The sequence below is a fragment of the Rhipicephalus microplus genome, chromosome X, assembly GCF_043290135.1.
Source record: "Rhipicephalus microplus isolate Deutch F79 chromosome X, USDA_Rmic, whole genome shotgun sequence".
NCBI lineage: Eukaryota > Metazoa > Arthropoda > Arachnida > Ixodida > Ixodidae > Rhipicephalus > Rhipicephalus microplus.
In genome coordinates this window covers 370896028-370911993 of record NC_134710.1, presented here as the reverse complement: position 1 = coordinate 370911993, position 15966 = coordinate 370896028, and the positions used below count along the sequence as shown (strand labels likewise).

The 15966-nt window shown below is 48.0% G+C and overlaps 1 protein-coding gene across 1 annotated transcript in view; it reads left to right on the top strand.

Annotated features, from left to right (window-relative positions):
* LOC119161085 (sodium-coupled monocarboxylate transporter 1) overlaps window positions 1-15966 on the top strand; it is a 96646-nt gene that overhangs the window by 47261 nt on the left and 33419 nt on the right. The window contains exon 14 of the mRNA XM_037413415.2: window positions 7640-7734. Within this exon, the coding sequence (XP_037269312.2) occupies window positions 7640-7734 (95 nt within the window). The remainder of the gene's footprint in view (window positions 1-7639; window positions 7735-15966) is intronic.

Genomic DNA, 15966 nt, shown 5'->3' with positions numbered 1-15966 from the left:
CCTTCAGTTGCCTCGATGGCCAGACTACCAAGGAGCTTCAGCAAGAACAAGAGCGGCCACATCCTGAAAAGCTACTGACGCAACATGATTTTTTACTGATACACGTACTGGCGCAACAGAGAGCCTGAACGCAGCGTGGAGGACACGGGCAAGTTTGTCGCTCACATGCTTGGTGTTGGTGAAAGGACTGTGTTCAAGGTTGAGGAAGGAAGGTAAAGCTTTTCATTTATCGGGTGGCAAACTGACGACGCCCTCCCGAAAGCGCCCACGCAATGCGGAGGGAAGAAGACGCTGCACGAAGTTTGACAGCTTCACGTTGTGTGCGCTGAGGTCATGTGTGCACGATTTCTTTCGGCGCAACGAGATACCGACGGTCGAGAAGACAACGGCCGAGTTCTCGGTGCGTACGCAACTTCCATCACTAAGACGGTGTACTGTGCGTCGCCTGCTTACCGATATCGGCTTCAAGCATGGAGAGCGAAGCTGCGACTCGCTGCTTGTCGACCAGGATGACATCATCGATCGGCGGAAGCACTACCTCCGTGACGTGGAGAGTTACCAGGCGGAAGACCAAAAAATCGTCTACCTGGACGAGACATAGATCAGCGGCTAGAGAGTGGTCCGGCACATGACGTCACTTGAAGTGCGCTTCTATTGGATGAGGCTCGTGTACATCCACCTTTGAGGGGAAAATGACACTGCCTGCTTAAGTTGTACCCGACTATAGAGAGCTTTCTAAGTTATTCAATAGGCCTACAGCAGCCGACACCAGAAGGTATAACACGGAGAGAATTGAGCAGGTTGTAAAAAGCGACATAAGCCTAAAAGCTGCGAAGGCAGACTGGTGCACCAATCGTCCCTCGTATACACGAGGCTCTCGTACTGGCAGACTTGGTGCCTTAGATTGTATACGAGAGACTATTCGTCAGCTGCCAGCTCGTAAAAATTTCACGTACTACGTTACCCTACACAGGCTCATGAAGATTGTGCCACACTCACCGCCATGGCTACTGAGGACGCTGTCTGACACTCCCACGTTTAAATTCACACACATACCCAATAAAGTGGGTGGGAGGATAGCCACCGTGGTAGCTCAGTGTTAGAGCGTCGAACGCGTAATTCGAAGGTCGCAGGTTTGGTTCCTACTCACGGCAAGTTATATTTTCGCAAACTTTTCTTTCTTCACATTTACATTACAATTTGGTATAAGATCTTCTATACTTTCGTTGGCATTATTCTGAGTTAGATCTCAATATATTGTGTCGAGACACAGAAAAACGGGCCCTTAGGTATACACTTCTTTCTGTAATTCATTAACGAGGGTCTTGTACTGGCAGGCTTGGTGCCGTTAGGTTGTATACGAGGGGCTATTGGCAAGCTGCCAGCTCGTAATAAGTTCACGTACTACGTGACGCCACACAGGCTCATAAAGAGTGCACCACATTCGCCGCCGTGGCTACTCAGGGCGCTGACTGACACTCTAACGTTTAAATTCACATATACGCTAAATAAAGCAGCTGGGAAGATAGCCGCCTTGCTAGCCCATTGTTAGAGCATCAAATGCGTATTTCTAAGGTCACAGGTCCATTTCCTGCTCACGGCAATTTACCTTTCACCCACTGTTCTTTCTTCGCATTTACATTACAATTCGGTTTAATAACTTCTCCTATACTTTCCCTGGTTCCTTGGCACTATTATGTGTTTGATGTCCTCTATATTTCACACACACACATATATATATATATATATATATATATATATATATATATATATATATATATATATATATATATATATATATATATATATATATATACGTGTCTGTGTAGTTACCCTGAGATGTTTGTTTATTTAGGCCGTGTTTTTTATTTTTTATTTAAAAGTGGCAAAATTGTACATCTTTACTAAACTAAGTTGTTACTTGATAACTCCCCCTCGGCTATGAAAAAGGAGAACACAGTATGCCTCCAACATCAAGAAAGACAAAATCATGCATTGTGAACCATTTTAAAGATAGCATTTATGTTCAAGTAGCGCTTGCTTAAAAAGACCTGAAACAACATATAGGTGATTCCCGTGTGATGTATCGATTATGTTTGTCCCTTTTAGATTCAGTAACAGGACTAGTTTTAAGAAACTTGGACATGTAATTCCAGGGCATGGCCGTAAAACTGTAAGTGCGATTGTTCGTCTTGTATTAATTTACTGAGTCTGGTTGGCTTTAAACACTGAAGATGTTTTAAGTTTGTGAATTTGTTACTAACTCAGTATCCGCAACTTTTTAAAACAAGCGTAGTCTTTTCCCAATGCTCAAAAAACAACGGCTCTATATGCCAGGAAACTTTCACCAAAGATACGCCCCCCTCCACTACGGTGCGCGTGCAGCGCAGGGGTTCAGCATGGGAGAGATAGACACAAGGGGAGGTGAGGTCATCGTAAGGGTCGAGCCAACGTTACTAGGTAGAGCCGCCAGGGCACCTGCATCACTCAGTCAGTTCAGCCTGTTTCCTTCGGGATCGTGCCTGTTTCTGCCGTGATCTTTTAGCTAGCGAAGCATCAGTTCAGCCGATTCGAAGCCATTTCTTGCCACTGCACCCATCTCTTCTTCTGATTAGAGATTTTCACCATATGACATTCACATATCTGTGTTTGTGCAGTGTCAAAATGGACTTGCGACGCGGAATTACGGCGCGGCTGATGACTCCCGCAAGTTTTGCGGTCTCTATAAGTGGTTAGGAAAAAGCAAGAGAAGAAGCAAAATAGTTACATTCGATTCGCCTCACGTACACGTGCAAGAACACACGCACGCACCCCGCAGACGCCGAGAAGACCATCGACAAAGCCGGGGCACGGTGTTGCGCACGATTTCACGCGGGAGAGAAAAAAAAGTGGGGTCTTACAAACTCACAAAGTATGTTCAGTTGTCCATGGTGGTTGCACCACTACAGAAGGCAAATCCTAAGGCCGGAGCATGAAATCGCAGCTCCGGAAAGTCGACTGGGAGCATCAGGAGCACGGTACTTAATTTCGCGAGTAGCATGTCTGTCTTTGTGGCTGACGAAGGGCCGGCAGGTGCCGGTGGCGTCGAGGAAGTGAGCGGTGTCGTCATCGCACTCTTGGGGACGGTAGCAGTGGCCGGTGGTTGCGAATAAGCATGCAATGTTTGAATCCCTGTCGAGTGCTTGGCGACGATGGCAAAGGCCAGCTGAGTTGTCCGAGGAGGCGAAGCCATCGTCGTGTTCGTTGGGACGATGGGCGCTCTCTCTGTAAATTTATGGGTGGCTTCGAGGTCGTGCCGCGTGTACTGGTGAGCACCTCCCGGAAAGAGCGGACCTTGATGACAGTCTCACTGCTACCAGAAGTCCTGGCGTGTTGCAAGGCTTGGCGGTGAGTCACGGTGCCGTCAGATGAGGTCATGATGACCGTGGCCTTGCGCTGGAGTGTCTAGAAGCAGCTGAGTTGCGGAATGTTTTCCACGACAGTTTATGCAACGAGGATGTTGTGCTGCACGCTATCTTAGGGCGTGCTTGGTGCCGCAGTGTAGGCACCATTCGTCTCTCGAGCAGCTGACGGTTGCATGCCCGAAGCGGCCGCAACGAAAACACTGCAGGGGCCGGGGCTGGTGAGAACGAACAGGGCGTCTTTGCCTAGAGCAGTATATCCGGAGGGACGGTGGTTTACGCAGAGGTGAGCATGAGGCAGGTGCCTCTGCGCACACAAGACACAAGTGGCACTGGTCACGCTATGTTATCGGCAAGTCCTCGAAAGTAATCGTCCGGTCCACTCCAAAGTCTATTCCAACACAGGTGTTCAGGTCCAGTTGTTCAGCCTGAACCTGAATCTCGGAGATCGTCCCAACCTGCAGAAGGGCGATGAGATCGGTGGTGGGATGAGTTTCAACCACACCCATGTTGCGCCTGCAACTCACCCGCACACGTTGGGTGCCCAAGAACCCCGAGAGGAAAGCGGTGATCGCATCCCTCGACGAAGCCAGGAAGCTGTTCTTCCTCCCAACAGGCCGATAGATAATGGTGGCCGCGCGGTCACTCGGAGGTAAGTCGCCAACGATGTGGGGACCTTCGGGGCGCGGAGATGTGTGTGGATGCGCACTAGCCTTTGGGGTGGTCGCCGTATGCTTGGTAGCCACAGTGGTTAATAGGCGAAGGGAGGTGATTGCTGTGAGGGGGGTATCGCTTGCAGGAAGCCATGGCGGTGGTAGGAGAGGAAGAAGTTCCAGTTCGCTCTTCCCTTTCGCTCGGAGCCGGTGAGAGAGCGGCAATGTGATGGCTGCTGTCCTCGTGTGGCTGGGTTATGTTTTTAGACGTACAGGCTTGTATCGTGCCTGCTGCGGCTGAGTGGGCACCGATGTCGATGCTGAAACTGCCACGACTGCATCCTCCTGCAGCGTTTTCTTCTAGTGACCTCTCTGAGGCGCCATTTGCAGCCCTTAAAAGGGCTGCGCGCGAAGCCACGGAGAGAGGATACGGGTAAGAACGCGAGTGCAAAAACGTGCTTCCTTCCTGGCTCAAAACTCACTCGGCTCCCCGGAGCTCTCCACAACGGCGTCCTTAATAATTAGGGCTAGCCGCTTCCCGCTAGCGTGAACCACTCCTTCGAAGGGCGTGGCAAACTTCGCCGGCGAGGTATTTCTGCCTCTGACAAAAATGGCCCCTCTCCTGATTGCAGTTGTCGACCACCTAAAATATATGAAGCCGCCGTCGTACGGGATCGGGTCTATAGCATTTAAGCTCTGAATGGGCGTTTTCATTCCGTTTGAACTCGTGTCTTTCAGCTTTACCAACACAGCGCTCTAATCTATTCGGCATCGTTTTTGAGATCCATGCTCAAATTGTCTATTTGTAGGCTTACAAACTTTGCAGAGTCTCGGAGTGCATATATCGCATGTTTGTTAATTGTTTCTAACCTTGCACAGCTGGCGCCACTGGTCCGGGCGCTAGTTTTGGGACACGTTTGGTGTTACGCTGTGCTTTTGTAAATACCGAAGATGCTTTCTAGATTCAAGCCAGAGAAGAACACTATGACATCCACATTCATAGCGTGAAAGAGACTCGCCTGTTAGATTTCAAAGTGAACGGTTGTGTCGCCCATGATCTCCAACGCCCGTGTATCTCTGGCCGATCGGCCTGCCATACATGATCTCTTGAGTGATGCCCCGTCTTTGGACTCCCTTGACCGTTTTGACCACGTTCCACATATTTCCCATCTGTCCACATATTTCCCATCTGGTCTCAACTTTTTTCCGCTCCTGTGCGGCCAGTGCTCTTTCTTCTTTATGTTATCCCCTTACTCCTATCCCCTGCAAGTCACTGCACCGTGTCACCTATAGGCAGACAGGAGTTAAATGCTTTTTTTCCTTTCTGCAAGAACTACGCATTCATTCATTACAACGTAAAAACCGCGAAGCCAGAAGCAAGAAGCAAGAAGCTCGAAGTGTCTCGCGGCAGACGCATGCAATGCGGAGAGATGAAAGCAGACGATGCGCCTCAACCAAGTCACTCCTCCGTCACTGATTGGCTGAGTCGCTCTCCGGCAAACGGCGAACGGCGCAGAAATGGGTCTTGGACTCATTTTTAGGACGGCAAAAAATGGCAGACGTGTGCGTAGGAAACGGCCGCGCACGGCTGCCTGAGAACGTCAAACGGCGAAGCATGCTTGCCGCCAGCGTGACTCGGCCGTTATGTGTATTCGGCAAAATTATGTTAGTTCGATTGGCTTATGAAAATTTGCGACTTGATTTTTTAGTTTGCCGCGCGAACTGAAGTATCATTACACCATAACCTCGTTTTGTGAAGTGCTTCAGTGTCCCTTTAGCAAAAAAAAAATCATACGAACTGTATTTCTGTTTGCTACAGTCGCTTGGAGATAGTTTTATCTCAAATACATAAAAACAAAATTCATTGTGCTCTGTTCTGACTAGGCTGTACCATAACATAAGTTCTCTGTTTTGCATGTATTAGATTTGGCGCCAGCGCAGTTAGTCCTGAAGAAAAACTTTTACGTTAATGAAGGAAACTTAAGGCTAGGGCATAGAGCTTTATTATTACAACCTGCTTCAGCAATGTAATTTAGAAAATTGGCAGCCATCCCGCCGTGGTGGTCTAGGGGCTAAAGTACTCGGCTGCCGAGCCGCAGGTCGCGGATTTGGATCCCGGCAGTGGCGGCTGCATTTTCGTTGGAGGAAAAAAGGGTGTAGGCCCGCGTTCTCAGATTTGGTTGCACGTTAAAGAACCCCAGCAGGTCGAAATTTCCGGAGCCTTCAACTATGGCGTCTCTCATAAAGAAATGTGGTTTTGCGACATTAAACCCCACATATCTGTCAAATCAGTGAATAAAAAAATTGGCACCCTTACTGTTAGTTATTCACGCAAAATATGTTTCTGTAGTAGTGAGGCGTTTCCCACACAACTTTTCTTTGTGCCACTTATGTTCCCTTTCTACTGTTCTTCTGGTACAACAGTTCTTCGTTTATTAAATTTTTGTTAGGCTAGTTGGTACATGCCTACTAAAAGAGAAAGAGACGCACACCATCAAGGAAGAAAAACTACTTTATTCACTGAGCTTTTTGACTGTGTTGGTAACTAATCACTAACAATTATATGCCTCTCCTCTCCTTCACTAAGCACAATTTGATACTTCCTCCAACTCAGATATGTAAGCAACTGTTCTGTCTGACAAAAGAAAGCTGAGAACTTTACTTTCACACTCTGTACCTTGCCGTTTTAGGGGAACTTTATTTGTCATTTCTATATACAAAAGACCCAGACAATCGTTGTCAAGTTGGTAAAGCCTGTGCAGGTACCACCCTACAGAGAGCTACGTAATAAAGCAGCTTGTTACGAGGCTGATGAAGGAAGACACGAAAAGTATAATTTTATAGTGAAGCACGTTTTGTTATTTAAAACAATGCTTGCCATACCACTCACTAACCACTACTATTGGCAATAGGTCCCCAATAAAGCGGGAAAAACACATTTACTGACGCACGCGTGCACAAAGATGCACGCACACGCACGCACAAGCACACACACACACACACACAGACACACACACACAAAGAGAGAATTTGCAACTCTACACTCCGTGTTCAGTGTATTGCTGCTTTGTTCGCCACAGTGAAGCAGTTATTTTGGCTATCGGCTGCTTGCAAGAAAGTAGCGGATTCCATCTCGGCTGCGGCGTTCACATTTCGGGGGAGGCGAACTGCCAGAGGCTCGTGTAGAAAGCGATGTCAATGCATGTAAAGAACACTATAGACGGTGAATACTTCCGTAGCCCTGCCCTACGCTATCCCTTAAAATCCCACGGGATATTTGGGACGCAAACTTCGACTATTATTATTATTATTATTATTATTAATATTATTATTATTATTATTATTATTATTATTATTATTATTATTATTATTATTATTATTATTATTATTATTATTATTATTTGCTGTCTCGCACTTCTTTATTTGAAAAAATTTCAATTACGAAAATTGCACGCAATATATCAACGCTAACTTTTATACAGCAGGTGCACCGAATACACTGGCTCAAATCGGTTTTGATGGAGATGACGATGACATAAAAATAGTCTTGGCTGAACGTATATGCGGTCTGAAATGTCATTTCAGGTGGACGCAAGCAGTGCGTCAAGAACATACCATTAACATCAGGCTTGTTCATCACTCTGTGGCGGAAGCTTAGACTGGTCAGCAAGAGTGAGCCGGTAAGCTGGACTTGATAATTTCTGAGAAATTGCAGCGTAATATGAATTGCTACTGCACTGCTATTATGCGATAGAGTCGTGAACACGTTGTTACGAGTATTTCAGCTTGAACGCAGTCTGTCGGCAGTGCTGATCGTATTGCGGAAATTTAAGCACTGATTTGTTACATAAGATTCAGTTTCACCAGTTTAGAGACGCAAGATACTCTTGTGCATTGATACTGGTGGGAAAAATAAAACTTTGGATGGCCAGTCGCAATAATTGACTGACCAGCGCAATATTACAAAAAAGATGTGAAAGATAACAAAAGTGTTAGCCTCTTCTGCATCCCCCTACATTTTCTCACTGATAATTTGAATACTAGGATGCATAGGGTGATTGTATTGTACTTATCATGCGTCCACGCAGGCTTCAGTCTTCTCTCACTATCACGGACGAAATTCACGATATAGACCACAATTTCCAAGTCACCCTTCATAAGAGCTTCACCTTATGTCACAGCCTCGGTTGAGGTAATGACAGAGTACTCATTTCTCAATTGTGAAAGAAAAGACCATATATACACCTATTAACCTCGAGGACATACCGTGGCGCCACCTACGTGATGACATCACTCATAGTAACAGTTTATGTTGTTTGCTAGAAACTCCGTGATTTCTGTGCTTTTGCTGTGGACATTATGCGTTATTCCCTTTGTTTTGAAGCTCAGTGTTAAAGAAATGGTAAAAACGCATAATTAGGACAAGCAAATTACGAATTGGTGCCCCCGGTGGCACTCTTGTGTATAATTTGCATCTTAAAATTGCGACTAAAAGTTGGTGCAGCCATGGTGGATGATGCAAGTGGCGTCACGAAAGCAAGGCTGCCGTATTCTCAGTGCTGCCAACTCTGGGGAAATTTCCCTAGATCTAGGAAATGTCGGTTGCGATTAGGGAAAAGAGAAATTTGTCATCTAGGGAGATATTTCGCTTTCACGTGAAGCTAGCAGATCGACGGAGAACCTGCCGCCCACAACCTCCTTTTTGTTCCTTCTTCCACCTTTTCCCTTTTGCACCCCCTCCCCAAAGGCGCTGTGCCATGCCTGCAGAAGCCGTTCCGAGGGGTGCAAAGGGGTGACAGGGCCGGTCTCCGCCTTCAACGCTGTGTTAGCGCTCTCCTCTCCTCTGCTTCATTGCGGTTCATTCGGTGCCGTTCTCATTTGACGTCAATTGCGCGGATCCTGGTTCGAACCAAAGAAAAAAAGATCTCTTTTGCGAGCCTGCCAAGCATATGTCTTTATTTACACCAACCTCCTATTGTGTCTCCTTTCAGTCGTGGTGCTATTTCTTTGGGTTGTTGTTTATTTGTCGGTTTCCCTTCTTTGCGAACGCTGTCCCGTTGCCAGTCAGCTACCCCACGGAGTCATGTGGCTCTGTTTCTGTGAAAATCACAGCCAGAGCAGTAGGTTGCATGTGTGCGGTTATTTGCACAGCCGAAAAAAAGACTGAAAAGAAAGTGGCTGGCGGAACGCTGCAAGGATATATTTGAAACGAATATAAGGCAGTCAACATGACTGGCTTTCTAGATTTCGTGCCAACTGGATGTGCTCCTGCGATCTCCAACGACAGCGTAGCTCTGGCCATCTGGACTCGCCCTATGCCGTCGCTGACGCCAACAAGAGCTCTCGCCGAGTGGTGCCCCGTCCTCGGACTCCTGCGACCGTGTCACTGTTTCTTATCTTCTCCTTACTTTCGAATGTCGCTGACCCTGCGCCACCCTCTGTCCTTCCCCCTTTCTGTCTCTATACTTCTAAATCCTATCATTTTAATCCTTCCACCCCCCCCCCTACTCGTGAGCGAAGGTGAAGTGTCCTCCCCCTGAGAGACAGTTACAGGGCTCACGTTTCTCTGCTTTTTATTTACCAATCACTCTCCCCCAGTCAACATTTCTAATAACCATATCTTTTAGCAACCATTCACCAGGTTGTGAGGGATAAACTGCCAACTGGCATAATATGTTCATGGTTAAACTATTTCTCGTCACAAAATACTGTATCAGATATCACGATGAAGCTGAAAATAGGTTTTTAAATAAATTGTTTATAAGTTATGTAAGCGTGCATCACTTCATGTTTATTAGTGTTACGAGTAACTTCTTTATTAATCTATTCACAACACACAGAACATGACAAGCAAGATGGCGCCAGTTCCGCACCCGCCAAAAAACTAACTTCGTCCTCCTCTTTCATGCAGGCGCTTTTAGAGGCAGTTATGTATCATAACCCCCGGCGGTAGAAGCATCGCCCTGGGGCTAAATCTACGCAGATGATGTCAAAGGGGGATAATAGGGCTTTATCCAAGCCACGTGAATGGTGTCGCTCGTAGCTGACGATGACTTTGTTGGATCGGTTGGGACAATCTCGTACGTGACATCTGTCACTTGGCGAACGATACAGAATGGCCCAGTGTAGGGCGACAGCAGTTTCTCAGACAGTCCCACACGCTGAGCGTGTGACCAGAGGAGCCCGAGAGAACCCGGGGAAAAGTGCACGTCCCTATGGTGAGAATTGTAGAACTGTCGTTGGTGCGCCTGTGAGGCCTATAGACCGTTACGTGTCACTTGGCGCACGTGGTTGGTGCGGGTGATGGCTTCCCAGGCATATTCCGCGGCCGCAGGTAGCCAATCGTCTAAGGGTAGAGTTGGGCCCAGCCATATAGGAGATAGAAGAGCGAATAGCCGGCAGTGTTTTAATGGGATGGATTGTAGGTGAACGTCACATATGGCAGGCAAATGAATATCCCAATTCGGGTGGTCTGGCGCAACGTATTTGGCAGGCATATCAATTAGGGTCCTGTTGAGGCGCTCCGTGAGGACATTTGTCTGGGGATAGTACGAAGTTGTAAGTTTCTGCTTGGTATGGCAAGACCTCAGGATTTCGTGAACGACAGCTGATAAGAACATGCGGCCACGGTCAGTGAGAAGTTGGCGTGGAGCACCGTGCACTAATATTATGTCGTACAACAGAAAGTCCGCAACGTCGGTAGCGCAACTGGTCGGGAGCACTCGTGTGATTGCGTACGGCGTCGCGTAGTCTGTGGCAACAGCAATCTGTTTATTTCCGGCTGCGGAGAGTAGAAAAGGGCCCAATAGGTCGAGGCCAACTCGAAAGAAAGGTTCAATGTGAACGTCAATTGACTGAAGGTAGCCGCCTGGGAGGGCAGACAACGGTTCTCGACGCTGGCAGGGCTCACAAGCGTCGACATAGCGTCAAACATAGTGGGCGAGTCCAGGTAAAAAAAACCAACGTCGTATCTGATCGTATGTGCGAGAAACGCCCAAATGGCCCGTCATCGGAGTGGCATAAAGTTGGGGCAGGAAAGTGGAATGCAGGTGCACAGGGATGACAGGAAGTAAGTCTGATGTGAGGGAATCAAGGTTACGGCGGTATATGATCCCGTCTTTCACCAAAAACATTCGTAGGGACGGGTCGCGAGGCGTTGACTCCATTTTGTCAATGATGGCTCGTAAAGAAGCATCCCGACGTTTATCTTCACCAATGTTCAGCAGATGCGACACAGAAAAACCGTCCACGATAGCGTCAGTATTGATTGCTTCATCCACAGGGTAGCGAGATAAACAATCCGCATCCTGATGTAATCGCCTTGTTTTATGCATTACAGAGAACGTGTATTCTTGGAGGCGTAGGGCCCAACGAGCGAGACAGCTCTGGGGTTCTTCAGGGAGGCTAGCCAGCAGAGGGCGGAATGATCCGCGACAACCCGGAATGAGCACCCGTGCAGGTATGGACGAAACTTGGCAACTGCCCATACAAGGGCGAGGCACTCGCGCTCCGCGATGGAATAGTTGCGCTCGGCTGGAGATAGCAGTCGACTTGCGTAGGCTATAACACGGTCATGTCCCTGTTGGTGCTGCAACAGCACAGCACCTATGCCGTGTGCACTGCCATCCATGTGAACCTCAGTTGGGGCTATTAGATCAAAGTGAGCCAAGATTAGTGGCGTTGTAAGCATGGTCGTAAGTTGGGAAAACGATGATGCTTGGTCATGGCCCTAGATAAACGAGGCGTCTTTCTTTAAGAAGTCTGTGAAGGGGCGTGCCATCGTCGCAAAGTCCTCAACAAAGCGTCTGAAATAGGAGCACAACACCACAAAACTGCGGAAAACCTTTGTTGTCCTCGGAACGGGAAAGTTTTCGACTGCGTGAATTTTCTCTGGGTCTGGACGCACGCCATGGCCATGGACAAGGTGACTGAGCACGGAAATTCGACGACGAGCGAAGTGGCACTTGGAGGCGTTAAGCTGGAGTCTGTCTCGATAAAAAACGTCCAGAATAGCAGATAAACGATCGAGATGTGAGTCAAATGTGGGCGAAAAGACAGTAACATCATCAAGGTAACACAAGCAGGTGGACCTTTTCAACCCTTAGAGGAATGAGTCCATCATTCTTTCAAATGTGGCTGGCGCATTGCAGAGACCAAAGGGCATCACCTTAAACTGGTAAAGACCATCAGGAGTGATTAATGCGGTCTTCTCGCGATCCATCTCGTCGACGGCTATTTGCCAGTAGCCTGACCGAAGGTCAATAGTTGAAAAATTAGTAGCACTGTAAAAGCAGTTCCGGTTCCGGTTCGTCGCTAACGTTAAGTGAGGATTTCACGAAGGTCGTCAACGCAGCTCCACCTGCAGAAGCTGCACGGCCTACTTTTCCGGTCGGAGGTGCTACGATAGGTCGGGGAGGCATCACGGCGTTGTGGGGGCGACCGGGGCTGACGACGAGCAGGGGACGGTGATCAGTCCTAGCAAGGTCTGGTCAGAGGTGCTTCAGGAGCGGAAAATGTGGTCGGCATTGATAGAGAAAGTGATGCGGACAACTGGTGGACACAAGTGGCGTGAGACTGAGGCGCATAATGTGACGGTGAAGCTTCGCGGTTGCGGCAGTGACGGGCGATATGACCAACGCGTCAACAGTTAAAACATATGGGCCTGTCATCAAGGGTACGCCATTCGGACGGATTGCGTTGGATGCGAGGAGCAGAAGGGGGACGATAAGAAGGCTCAGCAGAGTATACGGCAGGAACAGGATGTAGGCCGACATTCGATAGCTCTTGATGAACGACGGCTTGTATCAGAGATCGTGGTCGGGGAAGGCGCAGGCGTCGGAAATGGCGTGGCTATGGGTTGTGCTGCCTCGACCTCTCGACGAGTGATGCGTGTGAGGTTGTCACATCGAGGGGCCTGGTGGAATGCTTCGTCACATGAAGCAGTAGCCGCTGTGTTCACAAGGCGCATGATGCTTTGGGCTACACGGCGGGCTTGAGCTTGTTCGAGACGTCGGCATTCTTTGAGGATGATGTGGATACTCGAGACGTTGTTAAAAACCAGCAGGTTGAAAGCATCGTCGGCAATGCCTTTCAATACGTGGTTAACCTTTTTGTCTTCCAACATGCACTGGTCGGCCTTGGAACAAAGGGCCAAGACGTCAAGAATGTAGGAGACATAAGATTCGGTAGACGAGTGAGCCCGTGTGGCAAGAGCCTTTTTTGCAGCGAGCTGACGACCAGATAAATCGCCAAGCAGGTCGCGGATCTTTTCTTTTTGAAGAGATCCCACCTCGTTATTTCTGCTTCGTGGTTTTCAAACCATGTTCGGGGAGCGCCGTCCAGGTAGAAAAGCACGTTGGCGAGCATGAGCATGGGATCCCAGCGGGGAGTAGCACTGACGTGCTCGTACCGGTTCAGTGAAGTGTCAAGATCGATCGTACCATCACCGCAGAAAGTGCCGGGATCAAGAAAGGGCGGGAGTGTGACGTAGTTTGTGGTTTGGACTGATAAAGGCGGCGTAGGGGAAGTACCAGCCGTTAAAGGGTCGCTGATGTTGCGACCGCTGCGCGTCTCCCTCAATATACGGGGGCCGTCTGGTAAAGTTAAGAGTATCTTTTAATAATCTATTCACAACGCACAGAACTCAACGAGCAAGATGGCGCCAGTTCAGCAGCAACCAAAAAACTAACTTCGTCCTCCTCTTTCATGCAGGCGCTTTTAGCGGCTTTTAAGTATCAATATGAACACCGCCAAGGTAGCATTTTCTCCAGGAGAGTTCAAAAGTGCTAAATGAATGCAACAGAAAATGAAATATCGTTTAAATGTAGAAGTTATGTGTTACACGTTTGTATACACATTTCAGCGATTCTTCCTTGTGTTTAGCCTAGCAAGGCGTTTTTTTTTGGCACAAATCAAACAAGAATTAGGGGGGGGGGTAAATGCAAGGAATGCTAGTTACAAAGCTTAAGTCGCAGGAGCAGACGCACCGACGTTAGTTTTAAAGTGATACATTATGATTACGTTACGATTGGAAAACAAGCAAGCAAAATCGATTTGTGTTTTGCATTGAGCAGCTAGAAGTGTTGTTCAATATTATTTTGATAATTCGTCCCTTCTTCGGCCTACCAGAAATTTTTTTTGTAATATATGTAATGTTTCTTGAAATGTGTGGCTGTGTGTAGGCACGGAAGATTAATTCTTTCTTGGTAATTTGTGGAGAATACTGCATTACTACATGCCCTTCTCTCGCTAATGTGATGACCGCTTTACTTTTGTGATTTTATGAAACATTGTTTAAAGACTTGCAATTTGTACTGCGACATTTTTTCACCTTTGGCACGGTGAATTCAGTAAATATTTTAAAACGGATGCATTATTATACCATTTAGGTGAACTTTCAAATCGTTTTCCACGACATAAACATATTAGCACTAAAAAAACCACTGTTCACAAAACTCTAGGGAAATCTCGAAGTTTCCTTTACTCCAGAGAAGATAAAAGTGGCTCCGCTGGATGACAGCACTGCGTATTCCACAACTACTACCCTATCTGTGACATTAAAGTGATCGCAGCGTTGGCCTCTCGGGTAAAGGCCCTCGCGGTGAATAGTTATCATAGCACTGTATCGCTGCGAAACGTCGCTTCGGTGCGCGAGTGTCAAGAGCGCAAGAACGAAGACTCACGTGGCATTTCTTTGTGCACTTCAAAAAAATAAGAGTTCAGTTGTTTGGGATGCGTGTGGTCTATCTCGCTTGCGTGACCTGCTCGCCCAGCTCAGCCTGGCAGTGTGTTCCAACATTGGTGATCCGGAATGCTGATGCAGCCACCGGGTTTGGGCAACAACATCGCTATGACTTCGACGTCAACGAGAAACTCTGCGACTATGGCCTCGAGGTCCACAACGGACGTTACGCCGACAGTCTCTTCAGACGACGGTAAGCTGCCACCCCTTTGGACCGTGGGCCCCGCTCTCTGGCTTATTCAAGTAGAAGCCCAGTTCGCAGCGCGACGCATCGCCACAGACTTGACCAAATACCATTACGTCATAAGCAGCCTCCCGCCACCCATAACCAGTAAATTACGGGATCTCTTGCTCCACCCACCTGCCAAAAAAGCATGCGTAACGCTAAACAAAACTCTCGTCCACCGTGTCACGCCCCCCGAATCGCAGCGACTACATCAATTGTTTCACGTCACAAACCTCGGCGATTGTACTCATAGTCAGCTGTTGCGGCGCATGCAGCTATTGCGTGGCGAAAGAATGAATAGCGTTGACAGAGAATTGTTTCGAGAGCTCTTTTTGCAAAAGCGGCCGTCAAGTGTTCGCTTGGTTGCCGAGGCGTCAGAGCAGAAATACCTACCTGCGTTTGCCGAGCTTGCTGATTGACTCGTGGTGATCAACACGCTCACATCGTTGGCTGCTATGCAAGAACAACAGACCCAGGATGAGCTTTTGCAAATGCGTGCAGATATATCTCGACTCACTGAGACGTCATCAGCTTTGCGTGCAAGCAGAACAGCCCAAGATGCAAGCGAGCCAAATACTTCGCTATCACACCCACAGCGGTAAAATATATGCTGCTGTCATTGTCGGTTCAGAAATGCTGCGCGTATCTATGTCCCGCCTGTGCGCGCTCGGGAAATGATCGCGGCAAGCATTGAGGACGACTGGTGCTTCTACGTTACGTTTAAGTCGTCCCGCGGTACCTTTTGTTACTCACAGCAACAAGGGGCCTCATCTCTTAGTCGACACAGGCGCCGAGGTGAGCGTGATACCCGCGTCAAAACCCCACAGGAACAACCCTACTACATCACCACTCCAAGCCATCAAAAACCCGGTGATACTAACAAACGGACACCGTTCGCTCACACTGGACTTCGGTTTCAATAGAACGTTCAAATGGGTGCTCATA